Raw genomic sequence first — 21,997 nt, 5'->3', positions numbered from 1 at the left:
TTATTGATGTCTTGACCTTTAAATGTAAAGTGCCTTGAGATAATGTAAATTATGAATTGGCGCTATATAAATAAAATTGAATTGAATTGAATTGAATGTGCCTTTTAATTGTATTCGTAACTCATAATTTGGGATTGCATTTTAAAAGAATGTTATCCTTTGGCTGAGGACTTTTCGGTTTGCCTCTGCCTTTTATTCAATCAAATCATCTTATACAGCACTGTAACGTTGGCTGTTGTATTTTTTTCTAAATTCCTCATTTAACTCTCTAATTTCTATCTGAATGGTTTATGCTGCTTTATCATTTTATCTTGACGCTTTTTATCCTGCTCTTGAAACATGCTACACCAATGAGCTTGCCTTGCCACACCGTGGAATTTAGTATCTGTGCCTCCATGATTTGTTTCCAGACTGTACAAGAATCACAGCATTTTGGAGGAAAACTTGTGTTACCAGTCCTTTCAAGTCAGATTAACAGTCCTCTGCCATTTTGCACATAACAACAGGACAACAGACCTTCACGTCACCTCTCTATCTTCCTACTCCAGCTCAGTGCTGCCTCTGTGTGGCTGTGCCAACACAATACAGCCAATTTAAAACCATACATTCTTGTTTTTACACATCACTATGTGGAACCTGAAATTGTGCCATCTTCTGTCTCTCTTACATTTTGATATCAGCATTAAATTACATAATGTAACACCAACGATTACTGCTTTATTGTCTTATTTTGTTTTCTCTTCCCCAATGGGCACCATCTGCACTGAAATAAACACTGGCAGTGCAGTCACACCTAAATTAGGTTCTCTTTCACGCCTTTGTTGAACGGGACAAGTTCAGTTTGATCTGCAGTGTCACAAAGCTCTGCGATTTCCAGCTAATAATTAAGAGAAATACTGTGTGTGTGGACAGTGACTTGACAGATGACGTCTGTAAAACATCTGACAAGACTGTAAATCACAACTTTTTACTGTTTGATGGAAACGAACAAAACATCAGATATCAAATATAATAATATATATTAAATTCCATCTGTAGATGATGATCATGCAATATGATGAAAGCTAATAATCCTTACTAATACCAAATGGGACCTCACGATGTAATTTACTTGTCAGCAGACATTTTTTTGAGATCAACAATAAAAAATCCCCTGTCCCATTTCATATATTCTCCACATTAATAGAGGAAAATAAAAACAACCCCAGGTCTGTCTTCAGCACTGCAGCCAGGCTGACAAGAGTCCCACCTCCGTTCAACCCAGTATCCCTCCTTCCCTGAATAGCAATATCTTTATGACCTTCTTTAATGACAAGATTCACTCGACATTAATACACAATCAAGCACAGAAACCTCAGAAACAGCTACCAATTACTTAGACAGCTTCTCTCTGATCACCCTTGATCAGCTGACCACAACAATCTTATCCCCTAAACCCACAACTTGTATCTTATCCTATCTATCTATCTATCATCATCAGGATATGTACCACAGTCCTTTAAGATAGCCGTAATCAAACCCCTTTTCGAAGACCCACCCTGGACCCTAAGGTTGTAGTCAACTACAGACCAATATCCAGTTTCACCTCCCTGTCTAAAATCCTTGAGAAGGTTGTAGCCAATCAGCTGTGTGAGTTTCTCCAGGAAAGTAATGTATATGAAGACCTTCAGTCAAGGTTTAGAGCTAATCATAACACGGAGGCAATCTTGGCAAAAGTCACTAAAGATCTTCTTATAGCCTGAGATCAAGGGTTTGTGTCAGTGCTTGTCCTGTTAGACCTTAGTGCAGCATTCAACACTATTGATCATCACATTTTATTACAGAGATTAGAACAGCTAATTGGCTTTAAAGGAACCGCCCTAAACTGGTTTGAATCCTATTTTTCAGATCGATTCCAATTTGTGCAAATTAATGATGAATCATCGGTGCGCACCAAAGTTAACCACGGTGTTCCACAGGGTTCTGTGCTCGGCTCAATTTTATTCTCATTATATATGCTTCCACTAGGAAACATTATCAGGACACACTCTGTATATTTCGACTGCTATGCAGATGACACCCACTTATACTTATCAATAAAACCAAACAGTGTAATCAATTAACTAAACTTCAAGCTTATCTCAGGGACATAAAAACCTGGATGAACCACAATTTTCCATTAAACTCCGATAAAACAGAGGTTCTGATACTTGGCCCTAAACACCTAAAAGATACATCACTAGTGATATAGCTGTACTAGATGACATTGCTCATGCTTCCAATGAAACAGTCAGGAAATTGAGCCACATGGAGCTTCTCTTTTCTCTTCTCCCTCCTTATCACATCAAATAAATTAATGTCTCAATACATGTTACTGACTTGACTTGTCCCCGGAGTCCCTGTGCCATATCGTTCACAGATCCACGGCTGTGGCCACATCGTGGATTATGATGGTGGATCGTGAATCAGAGATTGTGATCATAATGGCAGATCTTGTATCGTGCTGGCATCTGATTGTAGTGGTGGACCATGAATAAGCAGCTGATGGTGGATCATGATGGCGGCAGTGGAGCATGATGATGGATTATAATGGTGGATCTTGATCGTGGTGGCAGCTGATGTTGGACTATGGTTACAACAAGACTACTTGACATACAATATGTCTCCTCAGATACTCGACCATTACTGACAATAAGTTCAGCTCTGTCGTCTGATCCATCCAGTGAGAAAACTGAACTTGACTCAAGATTTTTTCTTTTTGTCAAAGATATAAATCAGTTAAAAAGATGATCTTGATACTTTCAACAGAAAACATCTCATATTTTTACATGATGGTCACCTTTAAACAAAGATACTTTTGCAGCAACTAACTAAAACCAGTCTGTAAATATATGGAGGTAACATTTTATTGAAAAGGACTCAGTTATACACAAAAATATCAGAATGTGTGTGAACCACTTCACTGTGTTTGAAGGCAAATACTCGATGTAATCCAGAACAGGGGTTTGGTTAGAGATAAATATATGAATTCCGTGGATGAAACTCCATTGAGCTGCACATCATCTTAGCAGCTCAGAATGTCACCACCTTAGTCTGTTTGGGTTTGGTTTTCTTCACTGGAACATGTACTTCCTCGTGGTCTGCGCTCATGTTGTTGGACAACCAGCCCACCGTCACAGAGTTGGCTGCAAAAACACAGGGGGGAGATATCATGAAGAGTGATGGCGCTCACCCTTGTTTACCTGCAATGATCTGATCTCACGAATGAAGCCAAATTGTTTTAGGCTCACTAAAGCGGAAGAAAACAAGTGATGTGCTCCTCAGTGTGCAGACCCAGAGATAAGCTACCAGCACCACTGAGACCATTCAGTGTGTGGGATTTAATGATATCTAATGGTTAGGGGGTGTACAGTGAAACCACCTAAATACCACAACCCATCATCCTCCATCTTCTGAGCTTGTAAGAAAAGCCAAGTTCCCTCTGTCCTGGTGACTCCTCTTTCATGGAACAAAAAAAGCCCAATGTCACAGTCCACCTCTTATATAGGTGCAGACAGACTTTAAGAGAAAGTTTAATGCATTCAGTTTGTTTGGTATGTGTCACTAAATATATGTACTTGTTCAATTTATTTATTTATGTATGTTTATTTAGCTTTTTTCCAATATCCATATCAATGTAATCAATGTAGTTTCCTTATAATGTCACCACATTTAACCTGAGTCACTTCACGATTCCAAACTTAATAGGCTTAGAGGAGAAGCATCCAAACAAACATTGGATGGGCTGAAATCCAACTTCTTGACTTTTTAAATCGATTTTTACGTAAATATTTTATGCCAAACTTTTTAGATCTTGGTGCTTTTTAACTATATATTCTTACTGTATTAAGAATTTTTGACATCAGACTACTGAATCTTAAGTTATTAAGTCAATAAGCTAGCAAACATTAGCAGCAGTTTGGCTCGCAGCCCCTCAAAGACGTCCTGTGTACACTGACCAGTGTCTGAGAAAGACAGATTTTTAATGTAGAGCTGCTTTATTCCGTATTTTTACTGGATTGAATCAGTGGGTCAGTTTGATTTGGAAAGAAACATCTCCCACGATCCCATGCAACCAAACCCTGTCCTAAGGGGACCCCTAGTGGCAGAGAGTTAAATGTGTGTTTAAAAAAGAAAGGGAACTATAATCCAGCACACTGAGGATGTTTGTATTCCTGTTACCTTCACGTAAACCTGTTAACATTCAGCTGAAACGTTGAAACTGATACTCAGCAGCATGCACACTGGTTGAGGAGCAGGCAGACAGACAGTAGGGACTCACTTGCAGCCTGGTGCTCCGGACAGTCCTTCTGAAAATGTTCCACTGAACCACAAACACGACAGGAGCCTCCTGCACGCACACACACAAACCATTGTTTAAATGAGCAGAAAATATATGATCGTACAGAGATTGTTAAAGTGCAGTGACGGTCTGTACCTTGTGCATACAGTCCTTTAGGATTATCTGGGCAGGATCGTGACAAGTGTCCAGTCTGACCGCAGATGAAGCACTTTGCATACGGGTAATCGCCTGAGAGAAACACCATGTTACACAGTTTAAGCATGTTAACCCTCTGAAAGCTGACATCCCACTAGCGGCCCCAAATGGGGTGCGGGAAATTGCTCAAATTGGGTACATGACCCTATTTAAAGTTAAGATCATATTAGCTAAAACACCATAATAGTTAGAGCTTTCACTTTTTTGCAACAGAAAGCCAAGACCTCTTTCTTCGTATTGGATTTGGCTGCAATGCTGTTTACCCCTGAAACTCCCAAAGCGTTTTTAAGACTCAAACTCTGCATAGTGGTGAGTAGATAATGAGTCAATTATAATTTTTGGGTGAACTATCCCCTTAAACACGACACAGTAACGGTGTTTTATGTAGAACGTGTGTTTGATCTTATTTTGTTCAAATAAATAATGGAATGTTAACAAATTGTTCATGATTCTATACATGTTTTATGTTTTTATATCCTCACCCAGAGCCGGGTCCACTTTAGCTTTACATTTGTGGATTTCATGTTCAGTGGAGCCACAGCGATAGCAAATGCCTCGGCCCATCTCCTCGTCTCTGTCGGCCTCTGGACAGTCTGCCAAACCGTGACCTGGCTTCCTGCAGTTAAAACACATCTGAGGAGAGATAAACAGCGTCAGAGGAGAGAGAGAGGATCATCTGAGAAAATACACACATTGGGTACTGATCAATCTTTTGATATCAGGATCAGATCTTTTAGCTTATAGTGCATCTGTGAGCTGTTCTTCTTCTTTCTCACTGCTCTCATAGCATCATATTCAGCTAGGGATGCACCGATACCACTTTTTTCAGACCAACTACAAGTACATACATTTGGATACTTGCCAATACTGAGTACCAATGAGTACTGAATAATGCCATTACAATTCTAACAATGACTTTGAAAGCATTTCATTTTTATCAGATGTTTCTTTCTGACTGTTACAAAGGAAATATACAACATGATGCTGTTGCTGACATTAACATTCACCTTTGTATTTTCTTGAAAATACCATGGCACTGTCACACATTTCACTTAATGTGACCTGTAACCCATTCAGTGGATTTCATTACCACACAACATACAATTGTTGCAGAACAACTGGAATTATAGTGCTGTCTTTGAGGACTAAGCCTTTTTCTGGATCAACTTTGTTTTCCTGAACACATTCATCAGATTTCAGTACCACACAACATACAACTCCTGAATGGAGCACAACAACTGACATGATAGTGCTGTCTCTGAGGACTAAGCCTTTTTTGGAAGAGTGAAAGGGAAGAGTCTTTTTGATGAAAAGAAGCTTCTCTGCATTATCAGCTGTGAGCCTGTTTCTGTGTTCGTCGACAATATGTGACACTGAGCTAAACAGCCTTTCACTTTCCTCACTACTGCATGGTGCAGAGAGGTATCTGCATGACATTTGTGTTGAGAGTGGGAAACTGCACTTTGTTAACCCCCCAGTACTGCAGTGGTTTGTTTTCCCGAGAAGCTGTGGTCTCTCCTGAATAGCAGCACCCACTGGTGCACTGCTCACTGATGTTGATGCTTGCTCTTCTTCTATTTCTTCAAACACACTGTCTAGACTGTTGCTGGGCCTTGTGTAGCTTTCTGGCAGGTGTTTCCCTCAGATCCTCCTGCTTGTCTGCCTGTAGAGTGGGTTTTTTTCCTCTGTGTCAGTGAAGTTTCTCTTGACTGCTGCAGCTAAGGTTCCCCTCATTGTTTTGATGCCATGGTCCGAGTCTCTTTCTTTGGTCAAAAGTCTCTAAAGCACGGTCACGGAAGGAATCACATCTGATGCCAAAGCATCAGAGGAGCTCACCATTTGGGTTAACTCCTGCCACCGCATCTGCAACACTTCTCTGAGCCAGAAGACCCTTGTTAACAGCCAGATGAAGGGTGTGGGCAACACACGGCAGGCTAGGGAATCCAGCAACACTCATTGCCTCTATACTATATATCTACAAGGGCTGGTCATCAAGAGCAATGAACTGGGTAAGAGCTTCTGTTATTTGTTTTTCAAACGGGTTGCCTCTGGACATTTTGTCTCGCTTCTCCAGCATTTGCTGCAGAGTTGGTTGTTGCTGTTTGCCGCTGCTAGCATTAGCAAACTCCTTGAACTCTGCGTTGTGTTGGTTCTTGAGATGCTTTATAAAATTGCTTGGGTTAAAGGAGCTACTTTTCACCCCTCCTCTTGACAATTTAGCAGAGCATAGTTTGCAGTCTGCTTCACTTTTGTCATCATAGCTTATCTTGAAGTATCTCCAAACTGCTGATGTTGCACCTCCTCCGGCTACCTGCTCAACTGACATGAGGTCGATGTCAAGTTGCCATAAAGTGGTATCGGGTGTGGTTGTATCTGAGTAGTTTTATAATTACTTGAATACGAGCACAAATTCGGACAGAGACCCGATGCTGATATCGGTATCGATGCATCCCTATATTCAGCATCAGGAAAAAACTGTTAACAGACAAAATAACTGTGAAAGGCTGCTGTTCACGTCCTGTTCATCAGCAAAAAGCAGACAGGCACAGTCATGGAAATCTTGTTCAACATCTCCACAGTCAGCATTTAGAAGTTAAAGAGACAGATATTTCCCTCAGAAAGTAGAAGACCAAAAACAGAGACAAAGGAGAGGGAATACCGATTCATCAATTTGACATAGGTGATAAAAAGTCGGTGTTGTGTTTCCAGCTTCTTTCTTCAGCTGCGAAATGATGCAAATAGTAAACCGTGCAGATTCGTCTAACATGTCAAAAAACAACAACATGAAGTTAAGTGACAGTGAATACTGTTTAAATCTGGCACCTGGAGTAAATGGTTTGAAATCACTCACCATGTTGCTCTTTTTATCTGTCTGTCTCTTTATCCTTCTGTCCTCTCTTCTTCGGTCTTTCTTCAAGGCGATTCCTACCTCTTCCCTGAAATCCTGGCCCAGCTCCTTCCCTCCATCATCAGTTTTGGGCAGTGGCTGTCCATTCTGCTGAAGATACTCCAGGAATCCGTTCACATCTTCATTGTTGTAATCCTTCTTCTTGCGGTTCGGTTTTTTCACAGCAAATCCACCAGGCTGAGTCCTCCTTAGGTGGTCACCAGAGCTGCCTGGCTGGCCTCTTCCCCTTGCTCTAAGCTGACTCCATGGAGTGGCCTCTGATGGTTTGTGCTTGTGGACGTTATTGGCTCTCGCCCATCTCGTCATGACTGCACCCTCTGGCTGAGAACAAACAAAGAAACAGAATACATCAAGAGGAACAGTTCACAACAATACTGCAAAGTCAGCAACTTGAAGGAGATTACATTCAATTGCAATGTCTGTTCCGAACCCGTCTGTGCAGAATGGGCTGTTTGCTTGGTCTATATTAATGCTACAGAGCTACTTTTTATCTATTATTCCTTGTCATTAGTGAGTCCTTCTCAAACAGTTCTACTATACTGTCACTTCTTATTGTCTGCATGCTGGACACTATGTAGAGCTTTTTTATAAACAATCTACGGTGCTGATAAAAAGTTATTGTTTATCCTACCTCTTAATCTGCAATGAAGATTTATAGTAAATTTTCTTTATCAAATTTAAATTAATTTAAGGGTCACAAGCTGTAACACCCTCTGGTGTAAGTAATAGACAAACTGTTGGATGTCTGCAGATACTGTTTGAATCAACTTTCAAAACTGAAGTTATTCACCCATAATCCAAAATTCAAAACAAAGAGTTTTTCATAACACACACACAGATGGACAAAATAAAACAGCTCGACCTCTGAACTTGAAGTGATGTGCTCAGCAGAACTGTCTACAAAAAAGTGTTTGCAGTCACTTCTCTGATTGCTCAACAACAAGACTGCTGTCCATTTAAGGAACAAGTTCAGTTTTTAAAATGACTTTTAAACTGTTAGAGGTTTTTAAGTTTACACGTATGATTCACACATTAACAAATTCAATCTACCAGCCGTTTGTACGACGGGAGGATGATAACTACACATATCGAAGCTGGTGTGATTTCTATTTAACACAAGACAGCTGGAGATTATGAATCATTTTTCTCACACAGCAGAGTAAAACGTTAAAAAAAGAACCGTGTCAACTTTACCCTGTGAGGATTTCCGCGTGTTTGGCTTGTCCCGGAAGTGTTTGCTCTTCTTCTTTGCGTTTGTTCCACGGGTTGAAAAATCATCTGCAGTCTGCAGAGCGCCCCCTACTGCCAACAGCGATAACGGTCTGAACCAACGTGGTCAGCTGTGTAAAACAGTTTGGCCGATCTCCATATGTGCTTGATTTTTGTGAATACAAGTCGACATTTCCCCTCCTGCAGCGAACAGACGATGCAAATGCTCTGTTTTTTTGAGAGGGTCGCTGCAAGTAAAGATTTTTTATTTTTCATGAAGATTTTGAGAGTTTCCTTTCACACCAGTAGAACAAATTTTGTATCTATAGATTTAAATATCAATCTTATTTCTTAACAGGCTGTTATCTCAAAATGCTCCCAGTGTTATTCCTGTAAGCTGAAGGTTTGATTTATATAGTTCTGATTTATGAAAAGACATATACAAAATCCCTTCTGGAAAGACCTTTAAGATCTAGTTTAACATTTTCCACATTTGCAATTCTTCCAAATACCTCTGTATCTCAAACTTTTACAACAGTGTTGTACTTTCATAAAAATGTATCCTTAGTTTCTTTCACTACAACTACTGTTGAAGTTTCAGTCAATAATCATTCATCATAAAAACTGTTGATATGTTTTGTCTGAAAAGTACACCTCGCACTTGCACTCAGGTAAATATTCACAGTACAAGTAGATGAAAACTTAACTGAATACATTTGAGTAAATGTATTCAATTGGTTCAGCTGCATAGAAGTTGTGTTGTCACACAGTCAAACTCAATATAAACTGAGGCACTCAGGTGTATAAGGAGAGAACTTGTCTGGACGCATCAGCTTGTGGGCTCCAACAATAAACCTAAGTCAATGCATTGTATATCTTTGAGTCCAGTGATCCATTTACTTGCATCATAACACTGTTAAAGTTGCTTATCATCAACATTATCGTCTTTACCTTATCACAGGCAAGAATCAGTCCATATTTCAAATCATCAACATCCAGTTTCCATTCAGTAAACACATACTGCAGCGTACTGACACTGTCAAAAATCTGTGTACTACCCCAGTGTTCAAATACTGTATTACATATGGTCACCAGAGTACAGCATAAACATAAAGTAAAATCAAAAACTATATTGCGGATCCAACCGAGGTATAAATGTAATATTTGGATTCCAAGGTAAAACACAAGTACCTCAGAACTGTACTTCATTACAGAGCAATTGTGAATAAGTAGTTGTTGATTGCCCTAACAACAGGGCTGAGGCTCACAGGAATAAATGAGGCTGCAGCTCACAGGTGCTTTGACTTACTGTGATAATGATGGAGCAGAGCTGCTCAGTCGTGTTCAGTCTGCTTCTCGCTGCACTTGTATTTGTAGAAAACCCTAAAGATGGTAAGTGTGGGCAGCTGCTTTTTTACTTTTATTGTCTAAAATCAAATGTGTGATTTTTGTCTTATCTGCTGGATTTCAGTCAACTCCAGTCCTGTTCCTGAAGCCAGTCAAGGTAAAAATGTGTTGTAATTCAATCACTGTGTTGGTCTTTGTGAGTTTTTCTGTTTCCTTGACATGAACATGTTACAGCACTTCAAGAAGACTGGCTCATCACAGCATTGCTTTATATGGAGTCTAACCCAGAGACATTACAAGGTGAGCCCAGACTGTCACAATGCTGACCTGCCACTCTGAATGAGTGCTTTATACATTTTTTTTGGCAATTTGTGGATCTCACAGACTAAACTATGCCCATAGATTTAGATGACATGAATATAAACAGTTAAACAACTGGAGCAATTTTTACAATCGGGTAAAATCAGAGATCACTGGAAAAAATATTATATGTAACTGACTTGTGACTTTTCCAGACTCCCAAAGCAAAGTTAATCAAACAATTAAAAATAATCCACTGTAGTTTTTGAGTTTTTCAATATTTTCATGACTCATTTATTGAAAAACTAACTCTGTTAAATCATAGACTTTCCACTTTGAATAACATGGACCACACTAACTGCTTTAAAATATATTCTTGAGTTGGCCAAGGTCCACAGCCATCATAAATATAAAAGTACAGTGACTTAAAAAACTAGCTGATAAGAAAAGGCTCCAAGAAAGAAGGATAATTTGCATTATTGTATTTTTTCCTTACCCTCATTCTCACAGAGCTGCTGTCGAAGAACTATGCAGTGTTGGAGGGTGACATGATGTTGTCGGTGAGTGAATCTGTCACATAGTCTGTTATGTAGCATGTTGCATGTCTGTGAGCCCTTTGGGTGTGTGTTTGGGGGGGGATTGTGTTTCAGGGTTAACAACTGAATGTATAAAATGAGTGTAAAAAGAATTTCTCCTTGAGGGATCTTAAAAAAATAAAAAATAATAATGTGGATTAAGCTTCATGGATCAGATCTGTAGTGTTCAGTAGCAGTTTTGCTTGATTCTTCCAACAGAGATGCCTCAGCTCAGACAGTAGCACAGTAGCTAAAAAAAAAAAAAAATCTCTTCTTTTTTTATAGACAGTTTTTCTCACTGTGGACTGATCAATATTAAAACTCTGCTACATGACTTGCTTAACAGTGTCATGAAAATCAATTCCAAAAAAAATATTTTCTTAAAGGTTCAGTGTTTGATATTTAAGTGAAAGGGATCTATTGGCAGAAACTGAATATTAAATATTTCAAGTGATATTTTCACTAGTGTGTTTCGTCTAAAATGTATGAGTTGTTTTTTCTTTACCCTAAAATGAGCACTTTATGTGTAAATACTTAGAAGAGTCCTTTTTGCTGAGGCCGCAATGTTTTTTACAGTAGCCCAGACTGGACAAACTAAACACCTTCTTGAGTTTTTATGACAACTGAAGGCTACAACAGGTTCTCTTTAAAAGGGGAGGATGAGAAGAGGGGTATTCAGCTGCAACATGCAACTTCACCACTAGATGTCACTAAATTCTACACACTTAAAATCACAAATGCACAAATAAAGTGGCAATTAATGAAGTTAAAAATGAACATACATTTTGCTTGAGAAGAACTTGAAACACTTTGTTATTCAATAAGGGACTACAGTAAAAGATGACAGACAACACACCTTTAATCGCTTCCCAACATCAACCTGCACCATCCCGGTGGATTTTTTTAAGTTCTGTGGTATACGAGCAAATTGTAAGTTGATCATTGGTCTCTCTTGTAAATTTATATAGCCCTTCTCTAGTCTTGATGACCTCTCAAAGTGCTTTACAGTACAGTGTGCCATTCATACAGTGCATCTATTAGCAGCACTTCTTGTTCTATGAGGGGCCATTCGTGGTTCAGCATCTTGCCCAAGGACACTTCGGCATTCAGATGGGGAAGACTGGGGATCAAACTGCCGACCTTCTGGTTGGAGGATGACTGCTCTTCCTCTCAGCCACAGCCGCTGTATGAGGCTATAGTGAAATTGAATTTTTCTTGCAGCTGTATCTCTCCCTCTCTGGCCTCCTCCCTCTTTGTTTGTTGCTGTTTTATTTTGACATTGATCCACTATATAGCTTCCAGCAGAAGTCACAGTTCTACTGATGGCCACTCCATCATCCTCCAGGACTTGAATTAACCAGAAGAGCACCAACTATAGACACTCTGCAGGCATTTCTTTGTGTTACCTAACTTACTTATTCTTGAGGACAATTATTTTACCTACAGACTGACAGGAATGCTGTGGGACATACATGGCCAACACAGAAGATACCATACGTTATCAGCCTGGAGTTAGGTTAGCAGTCTGTGGATTTTAAAATAAAATCAGATCACTGATTGACTGATTGTGTCTGCTCACAAATCTTAAATCTTTTTCACGACTATTTTGCAGCCAGTCGGACAGAGGACATCCTCTCTGCTATCGCCATGGTTACTGAACACACATGTCTGACCTTTCACAAAAGAACAACAGAGACTAACCACCTGCTCTTCAAGATCGGCAAAGGGTGTGTACTGTTTTCTTGCTCAGGTTTGCAGCAGTCCTATCGCTGACGAGGGGGAGAGGCAGAGGAAGTGAAGTGGTGTTGTGCATGGGTTCTTGGTGTCATTTCATATTAAGCCCCTTCAGCCAGTCATATATCTATTTTGTCAGGTTAAAAGCTATTTGTTTTGAAAAGTCACATCCTTTGCTTTGGGTTTCCTGTCTGAAATGGAGGTTTTATGGTATGGAGATTGGGTAGAGGTCAACCTGCAGGTCATAGGGCTGGATTTCTACATCCTGGCTCAGTAAGGTCTGCTATACTGCTGAGTTTTCAGTTTTTATCAATGTTTATCAAACAGCTTTTCGTTACCTTAATATGCATCAACTGTTGTATTCCAGATGTGCGTCATACGTGGGCTTAGTTGGCGGCGAGCAGCCTGTGTTTGTCGCTCCTCAGTGTATTATTGGTAACATTGTCCATGAGATTCTTCACGCGTTGGGTTTCCACCATGAACACACGAGGATGGACCGTGAACAATACATCACCATTTTCCCTGATAATATCATGAAAGGTGATGGTCGTGTTCTCTCCTGAGGAATTTTGGAGTGGTGACACTTGTGCCTCTGCTGAGTGAAAACCATATGGTTGTGTTTCAGGGATGCAGAGAAACTTCAATAAGCAGCAAGGAAACACTTTTAATCTTCCTTATGACATCACATCCATCATGCACTACGGAGGGTAAAGTGTCAAAGAGCATGTAAATTTAAGTTTCTTTCTTTTTGTCCTCTAACAGTGATTTAGTAACTGATTTTATTCTTGTGTCAGAGGGTTTTTTTCAGCAAATGGTCAGCCCACCATCGTGTCAATAAAAGACATAAAGGAGATGGGACAGAGGGCTAAAATGACACAGCTGGACATCCAGAAAGTTCGTCACCTCTACAAGTGTGGTAAGTGCACTTTCTTTCTTACATCAGACATTTAAGCAGTTTCCCACTCCCACTATACATACTTTGTACATTATGTTATATGATTTAATATGCTTATGGACTTAAAGGTGCAGTGTGTAGAATTTTGTGATATCTACTGTGAAGTTGCATGTTGCAGCTGAACACCCCTCACCTCACCCTCTCCTTCCAAACATGATAAAGAACCTGTGGTAGCATCAGTTGTCATAAAAACTCAAAAGGTGATTAGTTTGTCCAGTCTGGACTACTGTAAAAAACATGGTGGCCTCCATAGAGAGGACCCCCTCCATGTAAACATAAAGTATTTAAATATAAAGGGTCTTTTCTGGGGTAAAGAAAACTACAATTCAGTGGAGGACTATTTCAAGTCAGAGTTAACATTTGACTATTTCAAATGTTAACTCTAAGCAGCTTTTGTATGAACTGTGTAGAGTTACATTGCGTGTTTGTTTGGGAACCCATACATACTATTTTTAGGAGTTCATCTTGATGTAATGGTCACAGTAATGGTAATTCAAATTTACTGTTTTGCAGGTATTTTGTCATAAACCACAGCAAAATATATTTGACCTAATGATGGCTCTGGAGGAAAAGTCAGTGGATTACTGCCGGGGTTCACAAATGTCTTCACAGAATTTCATCCCAGTCCATTCAGTTGTGGTCATTCTTTGAGCTAGAGCACTAGAGAAGCTATACATGGTCTGTATTTAAAGAGTAAAAATAAATCTTGAGAAATCAGAGTCCATACTGTACACTTCAAACAGCTGACAGCCACATGGGAGTAATACATGTGCACATAGAGAAGACTGCTTAATTCTATTTCCACCTCTCCACACAGATGCAACAGAAACACAGACTGGGAAGGGAAGTGGTGAAGCAGACAAAGAAGGCAGTACGTCAAATGCTGAGGAGGATACTAACTCCATGATCCAGGATGTGAAGGTCTTCTTCAACAGCACCAGCAGAGGAAACCAGAGTATTGTTCCTGCCGGGGGACAACCAGAGGAAAATCGCACCGCTTCACAGCAGCACCTGGACACTGCCACTGGAGGGCCCAATAATACCAGCCAGCAAACAGGTTTACGCTGAGCTGTGATTAAAATCTTTTAATAAAACTCAAATATTCAAACCAGTTTCTAGTGGATTTGCCTTCCCTGGTTTCACACTATGTCAAAATTATATTTGTGTTAACTGCTACAACAGTCACTATAGTCATTTCAGTCTGAGTCCTCAAAATTGAATTTACTTAAATCTTCGACTAAAAAAATATATATATTTCAGCTGCCTAGAGATCAGATATGTTTACATTTGAGGGCCTTGTTTGGAGCAGTTAGTTTAACCAAGTACTGGTTTTAATAAAACCAGCCATGAAAAATGATTTGCCTTGTCTCTCAAATATCAACTGACAAATATACCATCTCCTAAATTGTCCTGCACTTTACATTTTAACTTATATCAAAGGCAAAATTGTCTGGTGTTGAAAGTAACAGATCTCCAGTCCTCCCTCACATTCATGTTACCTCCTGCCCCATTAGCCTTTGTCCAATTTTTAAAGTCTGTTTTTACAAGTAAGGTCAACACAATTATTTTCATAGTCAAACATGACACCAAACAAGGATAGGCTTTCTACTGTAAAATTCTGTTGCCAGACGCTTTCCTAAACCCGCTTTGTGGCCAAATAAGTTGGTTGTTATACCAGTTACCTCGAACAGGGTTCAGGCTCATAGCTCCTCGGGGATCAACAGGGTCACAACAAGGAGGTTGAGTTCTTGTACTGAGTCTGAGTTAAATTCTGAAATGGGACAGATTTTGCAAAACAGTGTCCCCCAGGAGATTTCAAACTAAAAATGTTTTAATTGGTTTTTAGAAAAACAAAAAGCACCAAGTGTTTCATGTAAATCCAAATTCAAAACATGAATTGTCTTAAAACTTTCATACTAACATTTCCTCTCAGAGATGTCACTTTAAGATTTGGACATATTATATTATTAACATCAACAAATCCCATAAAATACTGATCGTCTAACAAGTTGTGTTGGAATGCAACCAAACCCAAATTACCCTGGTGTGTGATGCATGCAAGAATGTGTGATTCAGTTTTGAGTGGTCATTATCTCAATATTAGAAAAGTCCAGTGAGTGTACAAAAAGGTATATTTAGAGTCAAGAATGATACATTGAGGATTTTATTGGTTCAATAAAAGGAGTAAGTGGACCATTAAGTGTAACATTGTACAGTACAAGTGTCAATGTAAACTGCAGCTGAATGGAAATGATCTGAAAGAGACAGTTGAGTCCCAAACCACATCTGATCCCTCTGGTAAATGTAACACGTAAAGCAAAGACTGATGAGGTTAGCAGGTGCATCAAGTACTGGGACAGAACAAGTCAAAGACCAATCAGACAAGGGCTACTAATGTAGGACCAGGAAACACAGCTGAAAATAACCATAAATACATTTCCTGGAGATTGAAAAATGATCACTGCCTGATTCTTCTTTACCTTATTCTGATGGAATATTTCTGATGGAATCTAATGTTGTGCAGAGACACAGCTGTAAGATACATGTTTGTGAAGACAGGTTTGTTATAAATTAATGGGCAATCTCAGAGTGCACCAGTTTGTAGTAGGAACCACAGGACGGGCAGCGCTGGGCCTCCCCATCATGAATCCAGAACCACACCACAGATGTGTTGTCTTCTTCACCTACAGAGACGAGACAAGGTGAGAGACACAAAGAGGCTCTTAAGCAAAGATCACTTTACATCTGATCCAATTATTATGAAGAAAAATGCATTACTGGAGACCAAGATCAGAACAGTGTTTCTGTTTTTGTAAAAACAGCAGGTAAATGAAGCTGTTTATCGTTGCCAACATCCACTATTATAGCATATATATAACAGTGGTTCTCAATCTTTTCGAGTAATGTCACTAGTATAACCAGGTTTGCACATTAGTTGTAAAAAACATGAAGTGTTATGTGTTTGTTATGTGCTTGTGTGAAGTTTACTTTGTGTTTGATTCGCTCGAGAGTTTGAGACACATTTTTAAATGTTGAAAAAAGTCCTACATTTTGCTCACATGCAGTTCACTTAAAATAACAAGTTGATGACCTTTGATAAATGTGAAAACACTACCATCATTTTATTGATAATATATTATGTCGATACAAAACTTGGGAATGACAACAGTTTGTGTAATACTGCACATCTTAACAATACTGCGATAATAATGACAACCATGATCATTTTGTTCACTATAATCATCATTATACTATATTATACTATATATATTATACTATATTTTATCTCTATTAAAGAGTAAAGCTTCTATTTAATCATTTAGCTACATTTTCAGTCTGAGGTTTGCTATTTTAATTGGTTCTCCTCTGCGGTTACAAAAGACTTAAATGACTTAAGTCTTCAAAAACTGAATTTAGGTTTTAAGAGAGAAACTTACAGATACATCCCACAATCCTCTTGTTTGTGATTGAGGGAACAATGTTTGGATCTTCCTTGGTACCACTGTACCACTTTGGCTTCAACATGTTGTAGGGGTCCTGAAACAGAGGGAGGATTACAGAAGGTCAGACAACATGAATCACAAAAATCTGAACATGCGGAACAGTACCAGTAATTATGTTTCATGTCCAAGTAAGCAGGCCAAGCAATGTAACCCCATTTATCTCCAGGAGGAGTTAATGCAATTAATAAAATGTTGGTCCAAACTTCACTGACCTTTGCTGGTGCAACTGTGACAATCGTAGTTCAGTATTTAGTGTGTGCAAGAACTTTCTGACAAGGAAAATACCTCGATGAGCTGTAATAAACTTCATATCTGAAATTAATTTCATAGATGTCCCAGAATAACACAATGTTTTGGAATGCATTTCCTTTATCTATTTTGTTGCTTTCAATTTTAATCAATTTTATTGGTTTCATTGATTTTCTGTTTTGGTGTCAAATTGTTTTTACAGCGACACTGTCTTATGACGACTTTGAAATGAAACATTAATAAAGGTTGAGCGAATAACTGATTGCAACAGAGGAAAGAAACCAGATACATTGTTGTACCTTTCCCTCCTTCATGGCATCCATGATGATCTTTTCCAGCCCTGTAGCCTGCTCCTCATCAGTGGGAATCCCTAAAAACACAGGTAAATTACATACACAATGTTCAGGTGTTCTCCCAATACATTCTTTTAAGAAAAATGTTAAGGCTGTGAATACTAATATGACACAACCTTCAGTTTCCAACAACAGGTGGTGTTCCACTGTCATTTTTTTCCCTTTTGCGAAGGTAAAAGAAATAAATTAGACCCTGAAGCAAACATTAAAATGTGCTTTCTTTAAAACATTTATGTTATTCATCTATCTATTATCTACACGACTCAACCACGACTCGAACATTATGTGATGCTAATATGGTGGAGTCGTTTGAAAAAAATGGAGAGAGAGCGACAGAAAAGTGAGGAGCGGAGTCAGTGCATGTACAGTGTGTGTGTGTGTGTGTGTGTCTGGTACTATCGTATAAGAGCTACGCAATTCTTTTATAGTAATCAACCGCTTATAGACATCAATTTGGCCTGGGATAAACATGATCACTATAAGCAGCTTTCACTACTAGATTTTAGTCGAGCAGGAGAGGCAGCATGAAATTAGGGCAGAGCCGCCTTGCAATTCTCTATTAAAGAAAAACCTCAGGTTCGGGCTTGTGTTGTTCAGTACAAGGCCAAAACACTTGGCTCTGGGATGCACAACTGAAGTTATATCCCTAACATTTGCTGGTGGCTGCTGACACCTGATAACATCTAATGGCAGTTGGGAACTTAAATTGTGCAGAAGACCTTCAAAAAGTTAAAGTGATATTCACCATCTTGTCCTACAGTGTATATCCTAAAATGGCAGTAATGTCGCACAGCATGGAAGCGAGGTGTCTCTATTATTGAAATATTAAAGTGCAAAATAAAACATTTTGTCTCTGAAAGTAATAATTGTGATATGTCTCACTATTATATAAAATTGTGAATATCACTAAGGCTGTAATTGTTCAGCTGACTAAGACTTTGTGCAGCAGCTATGACTGTGTTTCTGGTTGATTCATTTTCAACATCTTCTTGGTGATCACTTCAGGTTCAGAGATAATATTTCATTGTTTTGTTGTAGCCTCCTGTAATGTAACTGCAGGACATTAGCCTCCTAAATCTGCTGATTGTTAATGAAATCTATTCTTCCCTCTGTCTGTATAAAGGGAACTTGTAACAATGTCTTCACACTCACAAGTGGCTGTGTGCTTATGTCGCTGACGACTCCGAAGCATTTGAAGACAGGCTCATTTTCATAAGTTTGACGCAGGGTTTGGATTTACTTCTTTGACCTTCAACAATGAACTAAAAGAAACTTCTAATGTTAGTAGACAACTGTTACTACTGTAACAAACCAATCATTGAAAGTTAACATGTTCATTTTCAAACATCAATTTAACTTTTAATGTTGATTGTTCATAAATCACCTGTAGCTGTAGTAATTGCATCTTGTATTTTAGTCTTCTATTTAAATTCCAACTTAGACTTGTGTTCTTTTCACGTCATATGTGTCCGGTGTTCGAACAGTACTATTAATGACCTTGTCGATTCTTTACAACACACCGACCTGCTGTCTTTTAGTGTAATAGATATGATAAACAGAAACCTCTTCTCATGTCTGTAGCTGTGTTATCGCCTGACAGCCATTAGCGGAATTCAGCTATCGTTAGCTGAGCGGATTCTCGTCTTATGTTTCTCAAAAATAGTCCTCGAGCTGATACACCAATCACCAACAACACTGAACACAATGTTATTTAGATCATTGAAGCCACCGAGTCTGTTGGTCAACACTTTTTATTAAAAACCACGTTTGACCTTTCAAGACTGCCTCGCACTGCTAAGCTGCTAATGCTAACTAGCTAGTGAACGGAGGTCTTCCGCCTGTGATTCCTGCGAGCAAACCGCCGTTTTACAGTCGACTTTCTCGGCTCTTTCGGGATTTAAAGTCTCGGTGCTGGTTTTGTTCTCACCTCCGGCAGCCATGCTGCGAGTCAGAGCAGGGACCCGGGCGGCCCGGCAGGATGTAGCGGCTCTGAAAGCGGAGCGCAGCAGTAACCTTGCAGCCATCTTTCCTTCTTCACTTTGACCACACTCTGGTCGCTCAGCGGTGACGTCAGGAATTTACTTCTTCTTCTTCTTCTTTTTGTTGTCTACTGACGGGTGGCACCTAGAGTTTGGGTGCGTTACCGCCACCTACTGTGCTGGAGTGTGGGTCAGAGTGTTGGGTCTGCGGAAATACATTCAATAATAATAATAATAATAATAATAATCACTAAATGGGAAAAACATAATAACAATACATAATTTAGACTTAAATCCTCTTCATTAAACCAGTTTCTTTTAAAAACTCAAAGAATAGTTTATATGTTTCTTCTCCAATACTGAACAAATTCTTCAGGTTTAATTCTTCCAACCCAAATTTCCTGAGCTCCCTCTTTAGTTTTCCTCTCTGTTATATATCTGGCAGTGACAGATGACATGGTCCACAGTTTCCTCCCCTAAACCACATTCACACTGTCCTGACGGGTGCTTCCCTATTAGATGCATTGTTTCGTTTAGTTCTGTGTGTCCTATTCTTAGCCTTGATATAACTGTCTGTTCTCCTGTGTTTTTCCTGATTGTTTGCTTTATTTGATACAGATAGCTTCCTTTTTCTCCCTCATCCCATTGTTTATACCAGTCATTCATGATGCTACTTCTATTTATTGTTTTTGCTTCAGCCTTACTGAATGTTACCTCCATATTTATTTCCTGTTTTAATGCTTGCTTAGCAAATGAGACTGCCATTTCATTTCCCTCAATGCCCCTGTGAGCTGGGATCCACATAAATCAGACTTCAGTTTGTGAACGATGTAGTTTATATAGTGTTTCATATATTTCATAAATAATATCTGCTCTGCAGTGGATTGACATTGATTGAAGTGATACCAATTCTGATAGTGAATCTGAACATACTATAACCTTTTTAACTTGTTTTGCTCTGTCAACTGTAATACCATAGCTATTGCCAACATTTCTACTATATAATGTGTCAGGTGATCTGGTGTTCTTTGCTTTATATTTATGTTTAGTTCTGGGATAACAAAAGCAAATCCATTTTTTGGTTCCTTTGACCCATCTGGTCAGGAAGTTATGTCAGTGTCGCTCAGTTTAAACGTCACAGAACTTTCCCTATGCTGTGGTTAAAGGTTCAGTGTGTAAGATTTAGGTGAAAGGATCTATTGGTAGAAATTGAATATAAATTAATCCTAGTGATGTTTCAATGGTCTGTTTCATCTAAATTTTACAAATTGTTGTTTTCTTTACCCTAGAATGAGCTCTTTATATTCACATACTTTATATTTACATCAGGGGCCGGTCCTCTCCCCGCAGGCCACCATGTTTTTTACAGTAGCCCAAACTGGACGAACTTAACATCTTTTGAGTTTTTATAATAGAGACAGTCCTCCATTGTGTCTTCGCCTGCAACCCGGCCTCCTGGAGTGCTCAGCTGCCCTGGGTCAAATATGCACACAAGTCCTATGCCGAAGATTTGGTGCGGGTCTTGAAACCAATGAAACAAGCTACACTGGCAATGTCGGAGGACAAGCAACCAACTCGTTGACCCCCAGCCTCGAAGACTCCACTGTGGTGAGGGACTTGAAGAATGCTCTAAAGAATAACTTGAGGACAAGGTATGCTAAGGTATCTGTGTGTGTGTGTGTATGTGTCTATGTATATGCAATAGTCAGTAGTAGGCCAAATCCAAACATTACAAAAGTAAAGTTTTGTATTTTATATGGGCATTTTCTTCTCATTTTACTGATTAGTTGTAGCAGTTAATAATTTATAATACAAGCACTTTTTTGTTTTTATGTGTGAGATTGTATATTTGTATGCGCGCCATGTTTATCCTCATACTGAGATGATAACAAAATAATTTGTGAAATGTCTTTAAGATATGATGCGCAGAAGGACACATTGTATGCAGCATCAGTGCTGGATCCTCGCTTTAAGGCCCTACCATCCCTGTCTGCTGAAGAGCGAGATGACACCTTCTCCAGACTTCAGACTGAGGCTGCCACTGCTGCACCTCATGTAAGTTTTTTTTTTTTAAACTGTTCAATTTAGTAAAAAATTTTCATTGAGAATTAAAAGATTCTCTATTGGATTATAAGGAATATTATATAATTTAAAAGAGCTCATAAATTATTTTCAATCTATTTATTTATTTATTTCTGTTTTTGTTTTTTCTGTCTTATTCAACAGCAAAATACTGATGGTAATGATGCTAATGAAGGAGCCGAGGAGATGGGGGAAGCCCAAGAAATCCAGCACCCTTGAGTCTCTCCTTGGGGCAGTCTACTCACCAACAGTAAAGGAAAATGGACAGAAAACTCCAGCAAATAGCT

The 21,997-nt window shown here is 39.1% G+C and overlaps 3 protein-coding genes across 8 annotated transcripts; 1 reads left to right on the top strand and 2 right to left on the bottom strand.

Annotated features, from left to right (window-relative positions):
- Positions 1-2,867: 2,867 nt before the first annotated feature.
- On the bottom strand, positions 2,868-8,778 carry zcchc9 (zinc finger, CCHC domain containing 9). 6 transcript variants are annotated; one of them, XM_020082582.2, is made up of 6 exons: positions 8,619-8,778; positions 7,368-7,745; positions 4,999-5,149; positions 4,457-4,549; positions 4,301-4,369; positions 2,868-3,164 (listed from the first exon to the last, which is right to left on the bottom strand). In XM_020082582.2, the coding sequence occupies exons 1-6, from the start codon at positions 8,700-8,702 to the stop codon at positions 3,052-3,054; spliced, it is 888 nt and encodes a 295-aa protein (XP_019938141.2). In that variant the 5' UTR covers positions 8,703-8,778; the 3' UTR covers positions 2,868-3,051. The 6 variants fall into 6 exon arrangements, with proteins under 6 accessions (XP_019938141.2, XP_019938143.2, XP_069370193.1 ...); XM_020082584.2 differs by having other exon boundaries at positions 7,368-7,741; positions 8,619-8,773; XM_069514092.1 differs by having other exon boundaries at positions 8,576-8,633.
- Positions 8,779-9,895: 1,117 nt separating this feature from the next.
- Positions 9,896-14,655, top strand: LOC109626540 (low choriolytic enzyme-like). The gene is made up of 10 exons (XM_020082580.2): positions 9,896-10,025; positions 10,105-10,137; positions 10,215-10,280; positions 10,791-10,840; positions 12,302-12,371; positions 12,468-12,582; positions 12,957-13,129; positions 13,215-13,296; positions 13,384-13,505; positions 14,362-14,655. Exons 1-10 carry the CDS (start codon positions 9,950-9,952, stop codon positions 14,610-14,612), a joined length of 1,038 nt encoding a protein of 345 aa, XP_019938139.2. The 5' UTR covers positions 9,896-9,949; the 3' UTR covers positions 14,613-14,655.
- Positions 14,656-15,692: 1,037 nt separating this feature from the next.
- On the bottom strand, positions 15,693-19,753 carry cox5ba (cytochrome c oxidase subunit 5Ba). The gene is made up of 4 exons (XM_020081602.2): positions 19,577-19,753; positions 17,596-17,666; positions 16,982-17,081; positions 15,693-16,228 (listed from the first exon to the last, which is right to left on the bottom strand). The coding sequence occupies exons 1-4, from the start codon at positions 19,671-19,673 to the stop codon at positions 16,116-16,118; spliced, it is 381 nt and encodes a 126-aa protein (XP_019937161.1). The 5' UTR covers positions 19,674-19,753; the 3' UTR covers positions 15,693-16,115.
- Positions 19,754-21,997: the final 2,244 nt, after the last annotated feature.

Source organism: Paralichthys olivaceus, chromosome 18, assembly GCF_024713975.1.
Source record: "Paralichthys olivaceus isolate ysfri-2021 chromosome 18, ASM2471397v2, whole genome shotgun sequence".
In the NCBI taxonomy this organism is placed as follows: Eukaryota; Metazoa; Chordata; class Actinopteri; order Pleuronectiformes; family Paralichthyidae; genus Paralichthys; species Paralichthys olivaceus.
This window is presented reverse-complemented; position numbering and strand designations above follow the sequence as displayed.